The 16151-nt window shown below is 47.8% G+C and overlaps 1 protein-coding gene across 12 annotated transcripts in view; it reads left to right on the top strand.

Moving 5' to 3' along the window:
- Window positions 1-88: 88 nt before the first annotated feature.
- Window positions 89-16151, top strand: part of MTCL1 (microtubule crosslinking factor 1) — a 131935-nt gene continuing 115872 nt past the window's right edge. For 4 of the 12 annotated variants that reach the window (XM_023241756.2, XM_023241757.2, XM_023241755.2 and 1 more), the window contains exons 1-3: window positions 91-1518; window positions 11179-11403; window positions 12812-12970. In XM_023241756.2, coding sequence (XP_023097524.2) covers window positions 448-1518; window positions 11179-11403; window positions 12812-12970 — 1455 coding nt within the window. In that variant the 5' untranslated portion in view covers window positions 91-447. Of the gene's footprint in view, window positions 1519-11178; window positions 11404-12811; window positions 12971-16151 lie in introns of all 12 variants that reach the window. The other 8 variants (XM_023241761.2, XM_023241760.2, XR_002737276.2 and 5 more) reach the window with 4 other exon arrangements.

The following is a 16151-nucleotide window of genomic DNA, read 5'->3' as shown; positions in this document are numbered from 1 at the left end:
CGGGCGCCGGGAGGCGGGGGAGCGCGCGTGCAGTTCCTCCCCACCCGAGCTGGCGGGCGCTGCGGGGAGCTGGGCGGCCGTGGGCGGGGAACCCGACGCGGGAGCGGGGAGCGCGCCGCCAGCGGACGAGTGCGGGTGTGCGGACCCGCGAGCCCGGAGCGCAGCGTCTAGGGATGCGAGCGGCAGGGAGCCGCCGCGCCGTTGTGCCGGGTGAACTCGAGCGGCAGTGACCTCAGCGAGGGGAGAGCGGGACGACGGCGGCCGCCAGCCCCGCTGGGATCCTGGGGGCCAGGGGTGCGCGGGGAACGGCGGCGGCGCGAGAGCGCGGGGCGCAGACCGGGCGGGGCTGGGGACAGTGATGAGCGGGCGCGCGGGGAGGCTGCACGCCGCCGCCGCCGCCCGGAGCATTTGCCGCCCGAGCTGCTGCTCGCGGCCCGGGACCCGGCCATGGAGACGCTGAACGGCCTCGCGGGCGGCGGCACCCCGGAGGCGAAGCCGCTGCCGCCCGGCCAGCACCACCGCCACCATCACCTCCACCCGCTGGCCGAGCGTAGGCGGTTGCACCGCGCGCCCTCGCCCGCCAGACCCTTCCTCAAGGATCTGCACGGCCGGACCCCGGCGTCCGGCCCGGCCCTGGCCGCCCCCTCCTCGGGCCGAGCCCAGGCGCCCGCCGCCCCACGCTCTCCCAGCCTCGCGGGCAAAGCGCCGCCCTCGCCAGGAACCCTGGCCGCGCCCGGCCGCCTCTCTCGGCGCAGCGGCGGCGCCCCTGGCGCGAAGGACAAGCCGCCGCCGGGAGCCGGGGCCAGGGCAGCGGGCGGCGCCAAGGCCGCTCCGGGCCCCAGGAGGGTGGCGCGCACGGCGCCCGGGGAGCTGCTGCCCCGGGCAGGGAGGCCGCCGCCGCCGCCCGGGACCGAGCCGCTGTCCGCCGCTGCCAAGGGCCGCAAAGCCAAACGCGGCTCCGGGGCGCCCCCCGCCCGTGCCGCCGGGCCGCCGGTCCCCGCCGCCCCGATCCCCGCCGTGATCCTCGCCGTGACCTCCGCGGCCGGCTCCCCGGCTCCAGGCTCGCGCATCAGCCACACGGACAGCAGCTCCGACCTCTCCGACTGCCCCTCCGAACCCCTGTCCGACGAGCAGCGCCTGCTCCCCGCCGCCAGCAGCGACGCCGAGTCTGGCACGGGCTCCAGCGACCGGGAACCGCTGCGAGGAGCCGCTACGACGAGCCCCGCGGCTCGGGGGGCGCCGCCCGGCAGCCCCGAGCCCCCCGCGCTCCTTGCCGCGCCTCCCGCCGCCGGCGCCTGCCTCGGGGGTCGGAGCAGCCCGGGCGGGGTCCCCGCGGGGTCCCTGGGAACTGGTGTGGCGGAGGATGCCGGGGGACGCGCGCCGTTCGAGCGAACGGTCCCCGGGATCCCCAAGGACCCCGGTCTTGGCGAGCAGACCCGACTGATCCCGGCGGCCGCGGTGGAGGAGGAGCTGCTGCGGGAGATCGAGGAGCTGCGCTCGGAGAACGACTATCTCAAGGTGAGCAGCCGGCTCCGCCGCAGGTGTCCCGGAGGCCACCCCGAAAGGTCTGGGTGCGGGCGGGGACCCGCGAGCCCTGCCTGCCCGATCCTGACAAGCCCGTTCTCTCTTCTGCCCTTCACTTTCCCGCCCCCGCACACACTGGGCGTTGGGAACTTAAGCTAAAACTTCTGGAAGGAGCAGCAAGACCTGTGGGTCCGGGCGGGTTCCCACCCCACTTAGCTTTTCTTGTTTCTTGAAGTCTTGCTTCTTCCTGCTGACGTCTTTGCCTCTGTTGATGTGCCGGGAGAGAGGTGGCCAGAATCACATTTTGGATACACAGCCGACCCTCCGTGGGGCCAAAACATGCACACCCTCACCTGTGGGATCTGGCTACCCCTAGCCAAGGAGCTCTGGTCCCGGCCTAGGGCAGGTGCGTGTAGGTTCTGGAGCCTGCAGTGGGCCAGGCTGCGGATGTGCCAGATGCTTTTCCTGCGTTTACAGAACGTGAGATCCCCTCTATTTTCTCGGAGGGGGGTGCTCCCAGTGTTTCGGTGATACACCTTAAGTTCAGGGGCCCCATGAGGGTGGCCTGTGTTGAAGGACAAGGAGTTGGCAGGTTTGGCCTGCCTGTCCTTTGTAGGCGTCCACAAGCTGGTGTTTTGTGTCAGGAGAGACCCTTTGATTTCCCCCAGCACTCCAGCACTTTTGAGGGAATTGCAAACCTCTGCCCCCCTACCTCTGAGGATTTTTCCTAAGGGCCTGCTAGCTAGCAATGGCCTTTTGGTCTCGTTAGCTTTGGTGCACTCGATCTGACTTCCATCTTTTCTCCCAAGAGGAGGTCAGGTTGGTCCTGCAGAACAGAGGACTTACAGTGTTGGGGGAATGGGGTTCAAGACAGTTGAAGTGACTTGAGAGAAAATAAGGGGGGTAGTACGGGGGGCAACTGTTTTAATTTATTGTAGTGCTCAAGTTAGTGAATAACTACAGCGGTACCAATCTTTTCACGTTTCTGTTAAGATGATAACATATATCTCCCAAACCAGTGGATGTCCCTCCTTCATCTGGGTGATGTGACTTGTACTTTTTCTCAGCAAACACTGAATGTATCCAGATGAGGCCCAGGCTTTGGCCAGTGGGACCAAGGGCATGCCCTTTTAAGGTGGTTAAGTGTGAAGTTCAGACTGCTGACAGAATAGTATTCTGAACCTAAACTTCTTATCAGGAGCTGCTCTCCCCAAATGAGCCCAGTCGTTGTTTTGTCTGCAAAGATGTGGCAGTGAGGCAGAGGAGAGGTGAGACCAGATTGGGAGTTGGGAGTAAGATGTTTCAAGTAGTACATTTGCCTGTGTCACCCACTCTTACGTAATAGACAACAGAACGATTTTCAAAGGTGCTGAAGAGAAAGGGCAGTGATAGCATATGTGACTCCATTTTGAAATCGCCGCTTTTGTAAATCTTCAGCAAATGTAAACTCCCTAAGGGCCAGAAAGATTACCTTGTTCGGTTATAGCTCCAGCTCTCAGCATGATCCCAGACCCCCAGTGTTTCTGATTAAATGGTGTTTATCCAAATCACGACCTGCTAAGCGACAGAAAATTGAGGGTTTCGTAAAACGTGTTTCTCATCGCATCTTTGATCTTCAGGTAGGCAACAGTCATTTTAGAGTTCATTCTGAGGTGACTGTTGATTTGCTTTATCTTTTCACGTGGGTAGAGCCTCTGTGCATGAAGTAGGTGTCTGACCCTGGAGTCTGATGTGGTATGTTTGATATTTCAGTGATTCTTCACAACAACATGGGGTATAATTGTTGTTATATTTGTCATAACCCCAGTTTCACAGACCAGGATGCTGAGAACCCGGAAAACTTAAATGACCAGCCCAAGGCCATCCAGCTAGGAGGTACAGCTTCTATTTTCCCCGCCCCCAGAGCCTTTGCTGTTTTCACTGCACCAGGCTGCATCCCTGTGCCCAGCAAGCCTGCTTTTCTCAGCGTATACTGCTTGCTTTTGAGTTGTTTTATTAGCTTGAAGTGTTCCCAATGTTTAGCTTTCCTAGGGGGCCTCTTTTCATTTTAGGCGAAAGGGCCATAATGAACCCCTCTCCACTAGCCAGTGTACAGATGGTCATATAAATCCCACTGACAGTGTTTAATTTGTGGGAAATGTTCAGTTGCTGTTTCCTGTGGAGAAAGTGTCACGGCCAACCGTTTACTCTGCCTGAGTGCATCTCCCAGCCTTTCCCCTGTCAGCAGGAGAGAGCAGGAGGTAGAGGAGCTCTGAAAGCGGCTGGGAAACCAGAAGTATGCTCACAAATATACGTGTGAGTTACATGTTTCGTTATCCAGAAGCTAAGTTACGATAGTTCAGTTTGGGAGAAAACACAGCAATCCTGGCAGACTTCTCTAGAGGTCAGTGAGCGCGCCCACTTGTGCACAATGGGGCTGTGAGCACAAGTGACCTCAGGAGTCAGAGGCAGGAGGCTTGCCTTGGCACAGGGCAAGTTTCGAAATTGAAACTTACCTTTGGTTGCTTTGGTTGCTTTTTTTCTCACAGTAGATCAATGTGCATCCTTGATCTGCTTTCTTAGAGAATGTGGTACAGAGCTCTTGTGATTAGACAGAGCATTCTTCTATTCAGATGTTACCTACCAAGAAGAGACTTGGCCCGGGCACTTTATGTTGGTATATCCTGGAGGACTGTGACCATGATAAGTGCCACATTCTTTCCCAAGTCAGTTCTGTCACCATTACTGCACAAGACTGTCACACTTCCTGAGCTAGCATGACCAAAGGGTAATCAAGCAGAATCATCAGGCCTGCGAAACCATAGGCGGATGTCTTACTGATGGAGACCTTCCTTCAAGTGGAATTCTCTTGGTTTTTAGCCACTCTGCTGTATTTTTTAAAATAGATGTCAACAGAGAAGTACATACCTTCGGTTGTGCAGTGTGGAGCTGCTTGGGGCGTCCCTGGCCCTGCTATCTCTTCTTCATCAGAGGGCACCAAGTTGACTGAAAAATGCACAACTACTCAATCCAGGTGGCTGGCTTTTTGCGTGAAAACACAGGCAGGAAAGCAGGCTTGTCCCTTTACTCCCGATGAACTTAGATATATTTGGAAGTCTTGAGAAATTCAGGTGAGCAGTTGAATTCGGTTGTCCAAAGGCCTTTGCTCCTTTTTCAAACTGAACCCAGGCATGTTTCTCGGTGCTGAGAGCATCCACAAAACGCGGCTGGTGTGTTTCTGTCTGCCCACCTGCCTGCCACCGCCGTGTTTTGCCCAAGTGCTCTGAGATAATCGGACCAGCCTTAGTGCTCATTGTGAACATACTAATTATGTTCTCTGTTTCCACAGGGTTTACAGGAGAATTTAATCAGTTGAATTTATTGACCTATTTTGAAAATGTTTTTCTTTTTTTTTGAATTTTTTAAAAGTTTATTTTTATTTATTTATTTATTTATTTTTTCTACGTTTATTTATTTTTGGGACAGAGAGAGACAGAGCATGAACGGGGGAGGGGCAGGGAGAGAGGGAGACACAGAATCGGAAACAGGCTCCAGGCTCTGAGCCATCAGCCCAGAGCCCGACGCGGGGCTCGAACTCATGGACCGCGAGATCGTGACCTGGCTGAAGTCGGACGCTTAACCGACTGCGCCACCCAGGCGCCCCTAAAAGTTTATTTTTGACAGAGAGAGAGAGAGAGAGAGAGACAGACAGACTGCGAGTGGGGGAGGGGCAGAGAGAAAGGGAGACACGGAATCTGAAACAGGCTCTAGGCTCTGAGCTGTCAGCACAGAGCCGGAGGCAGGACTTGAACCCAGGAACCGTGAGATCAGGACCTGAGCCAGAGTTGGACACTTAACCGACTGAGCCACCCAGGTGCCCCCCAAAACGCTTTTGGAATTACTGGTGATGGGCTCACAATGTCCCCTCCGCATGTGCCCAAATAGTGTTCTCCAAAAGTGCCAGTGCCCTGCAGGATGGATGCAGGTGGGGCTGGGGGGAAGGGTTGCTTATTTTCGCTCTGCTTTCTGTTATTCCCGAAGAATTATTTCTGGTTAAAACAAAAGTCGCTGCTAGCTCCCAGGGCGAGCAACATCCGATCCTTTGAAAGGAGTGATTCCCTAAAGGAGATGATTGGTAAGGTCATTTTTTATTTTATAGGTTGCAGTGTATCACCCCTGATCCAGCCTTACCAGCCTGTTTCTTACCGGAAGTAGTCTTTCGAGTTTCAAGCTCTGAAATGGTTTTGTTAAATTGGGCTGCTTGGATTCCAGGTGCTCAGCATGGCCCAGAAGGGAGACACTCACAGGCAAGAATAACACAGTTCTGAACAGCTAAAGTGTTGAGCTCCTCCTCTCCCTTTCTTTTGGAAGGGTTAAAGTGGACAGTGTTCCTATTCTTTCCTGACATTCCCCTTTCCACGCCCATTCTTTATTCAGCCTGCAAAAGAGCGGCTGTAATAATCTTAGGTGGCAAGATAATGTAGACCAGGACAAACAGAGCCCATCAGCTGCTGGGTGAACTGTCACTTGGTAAACAATGGTAGCGGCCCCTGTGCCTTCTTAGCTACAGCTGGGACTGTGCAGAGAACATTTTCATTGTCCAGAGGGAAATGAGGTGGATTATTTGTATATTACAACAGACAATAGTTTCTGTCTGCAACTCCCAGAAGATGGAATTATTTCAACAGTAGCCAGACGACTGCTCCCCCTCTCCAAATTGGGTCTGTTTAAAGAAACGTTATTAAAATATTAATGTAGAACTAGTTATTGATTTCGGGTTGCTTAAAGGAGGCTATTATTTGAATAAAACTATCAGTATGATCAAGAGTTTGCATCCCTTAAGTTCAGATACGGTGCACTCAGTATCCACTGTGTTTTTAGTTTTTATTTGTGGGTAAAACGGTTTTCATTGAAATGTGTGTCATTTAATCTTGGTTTACTCTAGTGCACACATGGTGCCTCATTATTTCTCTAATTTGATGTATATAATAAGGCTCGATCTGTTATCTGCAGGCAAAGGGGAGTAGTTGGGGAGCTTTGCATGACTTCAAGATTCCATTTTATATATGAAATTTGAAAAATAGATTTAATTAAAACTAAATTAGCTTTTTAGTGAGGTATGCAACAGACCTGATGTTAATTCAATATAAAACTTGATTAAGGGCAAGTTTTTTCTTAGTTTCTGTGTATAAAAAAACAACAGCAATTTTCTACTTTTACTTACTCTGTCTAAATTATATTTGCCAGAAACATTATATGTTCTGCTTGATTTGGTTTTCTTAAACATTTAAATGGCAGACATTTTTAAGGTTCTGTAATACAATGTATTCTAAATTAGGGCATGCTGTCAGAAAATTAATGTAATGGTAGCTTGAAAATCACTATCCATCATGACCCTAATCTGAATAATCACAGTTTTTGCTTTTCAAATGTCTGCTGCCAGCTTACACGGTTTATAATTTGCTTTTCTTGTAACTTCTTTTCACTGAACCTGAAAACTGCTTTTTTTTCAAGGCGCTATGAAAAGAGTTGAAACACTGGCCTTGGTCCCATCTCTGCGATAGACTAGTGTTGAAAAGCCATTTAAATGTTTGGAATCTCAATTTCCTCATTTTTAAAATGGGAGTATTAATATCTTTGCTGCACATTGCAGTGTTTTTTTTCTTTTTTTTTTTTTTTTTTTTTGAGGACCAATTGAGATAATGGATATACTCACACATTGACAATTGTCAAGATCTAAAAATGTTAGCTTGCTTTATTATTTCACATCTATGGCAGGTGTTTTAAAGTATGACTTAAAGCGTATTATTGTTCCATTTGTCCCGGTTGTTGCAAATAATTTATAGTATTTACTGGAAAGAGCATGTGGGCTTGCAGTCTAGCTTCTATTTGTTAGCTATGAGGCTTTGGACAGATTTACCAGCATGAGTTTGCTCTCCTTGTCTATGAAATGGGGTAATATGTTCCTGGCAGGTTTAGTAATGAAGGGAAAATACTGAAAAAAGGATGTCTTATGTTCTACAAATATTTATTTAGATAACATATGAGTTATAAAAGCAATGATTCAAATACATGCAATTATAGTCTCTCCCTAATTTTCTTTTCAGTGCAACTAATGTTGGTGATTATTTATGCCAAGAAATGTTAGCTGTTTACATCTGGAGTAATGAATGATTTGGAGGTGTGGGTTCATCTAGCCCCTAAATACTGTTTGTTTGTTTGTTTGTTTGTTTTAGCTTGTAGTGGTTGTTTACACATCTATATGACATCTAGCATTTGATATTAGGGTCGATGAGGGTCCCCCCCGCCGGTACAAAATTTGAAAACTAGAGAACATTTTTATCCCTGGAAGTTGTATCTTATGTTTTCTTATGGCTGTATCACACTTTAAACACTTTTGTTTGAGTAACAGGTAATTCCAGGCATTAATGACTTTGGCTTTTATAGATAAGCTTTCTAGAAGGAAACATGATCACAGACACTTCCTTCCATGAACAGAATGGCCACAGTTACTGAATATTTGTATGCATGCATATACATGTTGTGATTATTGCTTATATTGAGCTGTTTTTTTACTAGTTACCCAATGAAACAATTTCCTTTTAACTGTACTCAGACACAAGTGTGGAGAATAGGCTCTTTCTGAAAGTCAGATTTATCATATACATGGTGAAACCTGAGGAAAACTTGACCTTGATTTTGAAGATTCAGGACCAGTCACCTAATCTTTACTAGAAGATTGACATCCATAAGTCCTGTTTTAAAGCTTGCAGTCTGCAGTTGGTCTCCCCTAGCATGGGTCGGGTCAAGGGCAAGGCTCCCACACAGCGGCATCACAGCCTTAGCGTAGGGATTGGGCGTCAGTCGGCCAACTTCTTCTCTGCTAGAGGTTGGCAAGCACCTTCCCGAAAGACCTGTGTTCTCCAGTTCCCCGAGGAGCCCAGCCTGTCCATCCTGTTCATATATGTAGATCAACTGACTGGCTTCCGTGCTTGGTCCATGAGCTCCTAGTCCCAGCAAATTTTCTGACGAGGAACGAGACTTACGGGAAGAGATCTCCATGAAGGAAAAAAGAACATAAAAAAAAACCACAAAACTTGCTTATACTTCACAACATTTTCAATGTTAATATTTACCTTTTTTAAGGCACACTAGAGCATCCTATGTTTTTAGTGGGGTTGTGACTGTTGCTATAGAAATTTTGTAAGAACACTCAGAAGCAGAGAAGAAAAGACATTTTATTCATGTGACCACTGGGAAGTGGCAAAGCTTTCTTCTTTTTTTTTTTTTTTTTTTTTAACGTTTATTTATTTTTGGGACAGAGAGAGACAGAGCATGAAATGGGGAGGGGCAGAGAGAGAGGGAGACACAGAATCGGAAACAGGCTCCAGGCTCCGAGCCATCAGCCCAGAGCCCGACGCGGGGCTCGAACTCACAGACCGCGAGATCGTGACCTGGCTGAAGTCGGACGCTTAACCGACTGCGCCACCCAGGCGCCCCAAAGCTTTCTTCTTTAACATCCGTTCTTCTTGGTAGCCCATTCAGACAAGCTCCATTTGGAGTCATAGTCAGTTGAGTAAGTCATTGTCTTAGTTAGGGTAGTGTGGGCAGATTAGGGAGAATCTACAGACTGAGGTTTGCGGGTATGAGATGCCACACCTGTGCTCCTTCCAGTAGACGGCTTCGTATGATCGAGGTTGCCTGGACAGCTGTCTTTACCCTGTCTGTGCCAATTTGTGTTTTTCCATACAGATTCGCAATTTATTTGTTACACTTACACTTAATCTTTTCCAGGATAAATTACTCTTCAGGAGATTCCCTTCTGGTCAATTTCTTGTCTACCTGAGGCTTTGATGTTGGGAAACTCTTGTTCTTTATTATAAGTAAATCTCTGCTTTTAAGAACAAATGCAGGATTAGCGAGGGTAGAGAGAATCCAGAAACAAACTGAATAGCAGGCCAAGACCTGACAACTTAAGGTGTCCGTGTCACGGAGAGTTTTTTTTCCTTGACCCTCAGTGTTAATTGAACAAAACAAATGGGAAAGACTGAGTGTATCCTAGTCTGGAGGCATTTAAACCATCAGTTACCAAGCTAATCAAGAAAATTCCTAGAATGTTTTTCTTAATCTCCCACCCTCCAAATTACTCCTCGTTAAAATCTTTTGTAATATTTCAATAGAATTTCTGTCTCGCATATTGCAGCTACATCTGTGGGTCTGGGAAAAATTTTTCGTGATTCAGTTACAAGACTGGAACGACGCAAGGGTGCATTTAAGTTAGATTTTGGTCATCTTTACGATTTGGTCTTTGTAGGTATTGACCGATGTTTATGTGCGTTCTTCCCACAAATACTTATTGAAGGCCTGCTGCGTGGCTCACACTACTCTGGGCGCTGTGAATGCAGAGGAACAGACACACAAGGGGTCTGCCCTCCCAGAGCTTACATTTCAGTATGGGCGACAGACAGGAATAGGAAGAAGCACAAATAACTTTTAGCCAGTGGTGGTAAGAGATGGAGAGAAAATAGGGAAGGCAAGGGATTAGAGACCTGGTGGGGATGGGTGGTCAGGGAAGGCACTGTGTGTGCACCTTCTGGCTTATGTGATAGTGAGCTCTGTAAAAGCTGGGGAGGAACAGAGAGGGCCAGGAGTCCTGGCCCTATGAGACCAGCAGTGTGGCAGGGAAGAAGGAGGCCCTTGGGGAGGACATTTCTCAGCGCAGTGGGAATCCCCCTGGAGGCTTTGAGGGGTATGGTCTGAGTTCCATAGTAGAGGATAACTCCGGGTGGAGAATGGGCTAAAGGGGAGGCAGGGAGCCCCGCACAACTTGTCTATGTGTGCAGCTGCTCCCTTGGGAGGGATGAAGGCAGGGACTAGCAGTGGTGTGCAGCCATCACAGGTAAGAGAGCGCCCTGCAGGTTTGTGGCTGTGTTGGACTGAGAGCACTGGAATGACTGTGGAATGGGAGGGAAAGAGGAGGGCCAGAAACCACTCCTGGGTTTCTCCTGAACCTTCATGCTGAAGGTCCTGAACCTCCTGGCGTCTTCATGCTGGTGCCAGAATCAAGTGGAGATAGGAAATAAAGCCCAGGTGGATGGAAAAACGCCACCCCAGTGTGTATTTGACATCATGCAAAAGGTTGTACCTTTGAAATTGAGTCACATAGTCAGTGCTGAGATTTGTATGGTGGTACAGAGTTTTTAGAGACATTTGCAGGTATGTTATAATTCCAGGGCATTTCCGTTTTACGACCCCACTAAAGTTTATGTCCTTTGAAGGCGGGCTCTGTCCAACTCCTCTTGACATCTAGATTGTGTCTTAGAGATACAAGTTTAGGTCAACGTTTGATGTGAATCCAAAGGTTTAGTTATCTGCAGAGCCGATTTCATTTATGATTCTGATTATGTAAGAAAATATGAGGAGGGGAATAAAGGCTGGCAGGCTGCAGTGAATAATCCATCCTGGTTTTTAGCTTCTGGATCCATGAGATTTGAATAGACATCTGAGGATATTGTCTTGTGTGACCATTTCCAGAGGTCCTGTCACACAGGTGTGGCCATAAGCCGGTGGGTGAGTGTACAGGTGGTTAGTATTTAGTATTGCTGAGCAGGGGGACACAGGAGACACCATCCTTTTTCTGGTGGCTTATGAGTCAACTCCATCTGGCTTGCGTAGGATGAATTGGACGAACTCCGTGCTGAGATGGAAGAGATGAGAGACAGTTACCTAGAGGAGGATGTTTACCAGCTGCAGGAGCTTCGGCGAGAGCTGGACCGTGCTAATAAAAACTGCCGAATCCTGCAGTACCGCCTCAGGAAAGCAGAGCAGAAGAGTCTGAAAGTGGCTGAGACTGGTCAGGTGGATGGCGAGCTCATCCGGAGTCTGGAGCAGGATTTAAAGGTGAGTGAGCTGATCAGGGTTGCAGGGCGGCTTATTCCCAGAAGGGGCTGCAGGGGGAGGGGAGGGGCGGGATCACAGATCTGAGACTGCAGCCCTCGGACCCACTCACACAGGGTCCTGATGTTTCGGTGGTGTTGCTCTCTCAACAGATTCCAGCATAAACATTCTTCCTTCCCCTTATGGCTTATAGGGTATGTGTAGTCATATGGCTTTGACAGGCCAAGATTTAAACCTGCCATATGAACTGCAATCTCAAAACGTAAGGGAAAGAAGTCATAGTAAGGGATCTACAATTAAAAAAAAAAAAAAATGAAAGAATTGATATCTGCCACTTAGCCTGAGAGTTGTGTAGAATTCTACAGAAACGCCTTCTTAAAATTTGGAATATTTAAAAAATCTATTGATTATCAATTCAGTGGTGGTCAAAGGCCACTCATAAAGGTTGACTATAATCACTTAACATTTTTATTGTTACTTAAGTTTCTAGAATGCAGAAACCTGAAATGACCATAACCCAGGTGTAGAGGTTTGATTTAACCGAAGGAGAGAGAGGATCATAACTAATCGCCTAAAGCTAATTGTCTAAGGTGTTTTTGAGAAGCACTGGCAGAAGTGGGAATGAGGTGAAGAAATTCCAGACTTTCTACCATTTGCTCTCTCCATGGGTAGCGTGGCTTCTCCTGTGCCGTGATTATCAAATCATTTATCAAGAGGTGAATAATGCATAATGTCCTCCTCATTATGGGAGCACTTATGAAATCTCATTTCGCCTTTCATTATGATAACAGGAAAAGAATCTTTGTAATTCTATCAAATCTCTAAACCCCTAGCAAAATGTCATTCAGTGGGATGTAAGGGTGATTTATATTTCTTTTGCAAAATCTTTCCTTGTTTCCTTTTAGAAGGTTAAAAATGTTTAACTGCTTTTAACATTCAGATATTTTACTACTGTAGACAATTTAAAACTTGACTGTATCATTTTACGGGATTATTTTGATTTTTTTTTTTTTTAAAGCAGGTGGGTTTAGTATTATCTTAGGGAACAGAACTATTGATTGATTGGTTGGTTGGTTGATTATTGTTATTGTTATTATTATTTCTAATTTATCATTAAAGCATGTGTGCCTGGGCAGAACTGGCATTCTTGGTGATACTCTGTAAGGAGGTAGGGCTATTCACAGTAGCCTTTTAATCAGATAAAAAGGTTGTATCCTTGCTCATAATGTGGATTTCATGTTTGAAACTAATACCTCCTCCTTTAAAGAGAGGCTTGTTAATATTGCCAGGGTCTTTGCCCTTTACTGTGATATCATATCACTTAATGATTCTGCCTCAAAAGTTGTTCGAATGTGCCTTTAGCATGCAGAAAGCTTCCCGTTCTGATGACTGTCTCTGTTGGTTGATACAGGTAGCCAAAGATGTATCTGTTAGATTGCACCACGAACTTGAAACCGTGGAGGAAAAGCGTGCTAAAGCTGAAGATGAAAACGAAAGTCTCCGACAGCAGATGATTGAAGTGGAAATATCCAAGCAGGCCCTCCAAAATGAGCTGGAGAGACTGAAAGAGGTAATCCCAAAATGTATGGGGATTTCTTTCTTGGGTTTAACTGTTGGGGGTTTGGGGACTCCAGGTGTCCCATTTGGTGAACTATGGTTTATTAGTATGGCCCAGAAACCAAGAATGGTTTTTACATTTTTCATAGCCTTATAAAACAACAACAACCACACAAAAATAAACCCAACAAAGCAGGGAAGACTGTGACAAAGACAGTATGTTGTTTGCAAAGCCTGAAATATTTGCTGTCTGGCCCGCTACAGAAAAGGCTTGGTGAACCGTGGTCTAAAGCTATTTTTTTTTTTATAATTTCCATTCAGATGAGCTGGCCATTAATTCCTCTTATGGGCCCAAATGGAGTATATTATTACTAGAATACAAAATTAAGCAGTAGCTTTTTTCTTGAGTCTTCTTTTCCAATGAGCTGGAAAATATGTTATGGTTATCTACTAAACCTGTGTAAACAGATAATAGGCGTATGCCCCCTATGGCTATTATTCAGCCAATATGGTTTATTATTATTTTTTTTAATGTTTATTGGTTTTTGAGACCGAGAGAGACAGAGCTTGAACAGGGGAGGGGCAGAGAGAGAGGGAGACACAGAATCTGAAACAGGCTCCAGGCTCTGAGCTGTCAGCACAGAGCCTGACGCGGGGCTCGAACTCACGGACCGTGAGATCATGACCTGAGCCGAAGTCGGACGCTTAACCGACCAAGCTACCCAGGCGCCCCGCCAATATGGTTTAAATATAGGTTTTTCTTTTCTTTTTATTTTAGGGAGTGAATGTATTCTAGCACAGCGATCTAGAAAATGAGTGTGTGTGTGTGTGTGTGTGTGTGTGTGTGTGTGTGTATTTCCTTTGCATACAGTACTGCAAATCCTGTTTTGTTGTTGGCTTCCATTATAAGGAAGTCCACAAAATCATTCCTCATCCATCCAGCCACGCATCTGCCCACACTTAATTCAGTCCCTGTACCAGGCCCTGGGGATACAGCTAGGAATATGGCAGCACAGCCTCTGTTACTGAGATGTTTACGGTTCAACTTGACATGTGGATATTTCTACTTCCCCACCCCCATCCCCTCACAGCCAGTCAGGTGCCCTGCTGTTCCTTGAGTCTGGGAGTGAGGGATGGTAGCCCACATTCTTTTTCCGGGGATCCATACCCCTGGGACTCAGTCCCTCACCTTGAGGTCTCTGCTGACATCTCACCCTAGCCACCTTCCCCTCCACACTTGCATATTCAAGTTGCCCCTGCCTCCACCCTGGCCGTCCTGATCCGTCTTCCCGTCTGACACATTATGGATTTTGGTCAATTACTTGTATGTTGTCAGCACTTGTCTGAAAATGCCACGGGTTTTATTTCTTTGTTGCCTTCACTAATGTGCCTCCAGAACTTGAGCTGTGTGGGAAGAGGATTTGTCTGGGTAGTTCACTGTGGGGTCCCTGTGCCTAGAACAGTGCCTGGCACTTAGGCGGTGGTGGCATCAGGGAATCACAGGGTGGGGGAGTGAATGAAGGACAAGAATGTGGAGCTGTGGTGACCACAGCTTGCCTAGGGACACAGTGAGCTTCCCAGCGGAGGGGGTAGAGTCTGAGAATGTTCTTTCGTCATGGGTAACCCTTGCTCCTTTACTTTCACATACACTTACCCTGTGACTGGGGGAATTTCTCCTCTCCTTGTGGGTCTTTTTACCTCTACTAGTAATTTACTTCTTTCTACTTTTTCTTTTTTTTCAAGTTTATTTATTTTTGAGAGAGAGTGCACATGTGAGCAGCGGAGGGGTAGAAGGGGAGAGAGAGAGAGAGAGAGAGAGAGAGAGAGAGAGAGAGAGAGAATCCCAAGCAAACTCCACGCTGTTGGTGCAGAGCCCGATGACGGACTTGATCCCACAAACCATGAGATAATGACCTGAGCTGAAATCGAGAGTCCAAGAGGCAGATGTTCAGCTGACTGAGTCACCCAGGCACCCCCTTTCTTTCTCCTTTGACCTAAGTTTGCCGGAAGGTTTGCCATAATAGTTTCTTTTCCCAAAATTTCCAGTTTGAGCCTTACCTTGACGGTGTAGAAAATATCTTAGGAATATATTGTATAAATTTTACATGTGTGTCTGCTTACCTATAAGTATATAAGTTACATATACACATAAATGAGGAAATAAATATCTTTAAAGCAAACAAAGCTGCTCTTGCACACGTCAGTGGATTTGCCTAGGACTTGGCATCAGGTCACAAATAGCTCCTGAGGGAGAAGAAATGATCGCCGACGTTCAAAGCCAGGCAAGGGTGAGGCAAGGATCTTCAGAGACCGTGATGTTGGCTCAGGCTGGATGTATGCAGAGGAGGTGACAGGGCCGGCCTGTCCCTTCCACTGTGGGTTAAAATTACTCACAGAGATTGCTCGATTGGAATGCCATCGGTATTTTACCTCCAAGGTGCAGTCAGCCTGGTACGACTGCTTATTTCCACCAGGCTTCTAAACGAACTGTAAGAACTGACAGGAGCCTGAGGAGGGTAGGTGCAGAAGACTTGTACTGGAGGCAGCGAACGATGGGACCAGGCGATCCAAGGTTCAGAGGGGGTAGAGGAGGGATTTACTGCAAAGTGCCAGGTGTGGTCTCCAGGAATGGGTTCCTTTTACCGATGCCAGAAAAGAATACGCCATGAGCTTTGCTTCCAGGCGAGGATACTATTTTCTCCATCTTGAGTTGTGCTCGGTAGTAAATTTCACCTCCGAAATTTCGTAAATGGATAAATCACATTCTGGAAAAGGCAAGGAGAGTTCGTGCGTTTCACGCATCTCTACGTGACAGAAGTAGTTGCAGAGGACTGTGTCCTCCCCCCGCCCCCGCCTCCCTCAACCTCAGAGAACAATGAAATAGCTCATCTCTGTGCCCCTTCTGCTCGCTGAGGCTTCTCTCTAAAGCTTCAGACTGCCTTTTCAGCTGCCTGGGGGACGTCCCCATGATGGATTTCTCCTCGCACTTCAAACTCACAGTATCCAGAAACAGACTTGCCACCCTCATCCCCACGTGAATCTCCTCCGTCTTTCCCATTTGTACTAATGGTGCCACCGTCCTGTTAGTCACTCGGGCTTAAGCAATGGCACTTCTCCTTAAACCTCTCTTACTGTGCACATTGAGATCACCTGTTTTGTGCTTGAGGCTCTGCTCTTCTGCTTTTGCTGTCTTA

This window comes from Felis catus, chromosome D3 (genome assembly GCF_018350175.1).
Source record: "Felis catus isolate Fca126 chromosome D3, F.catus_Fca126_mat1.0, whole genome shotgun sequence".
NCBI classification, from domain to species: Eukaryota; Metazoa; Chordata; class Mammalia; order Carnivora; family Felidae; genus Felis; species Felis catus.
Note: the sequence above shows the minus strand (reverse complement) of the source record. Positions and strands in the feature narration are given on the sequence as shown.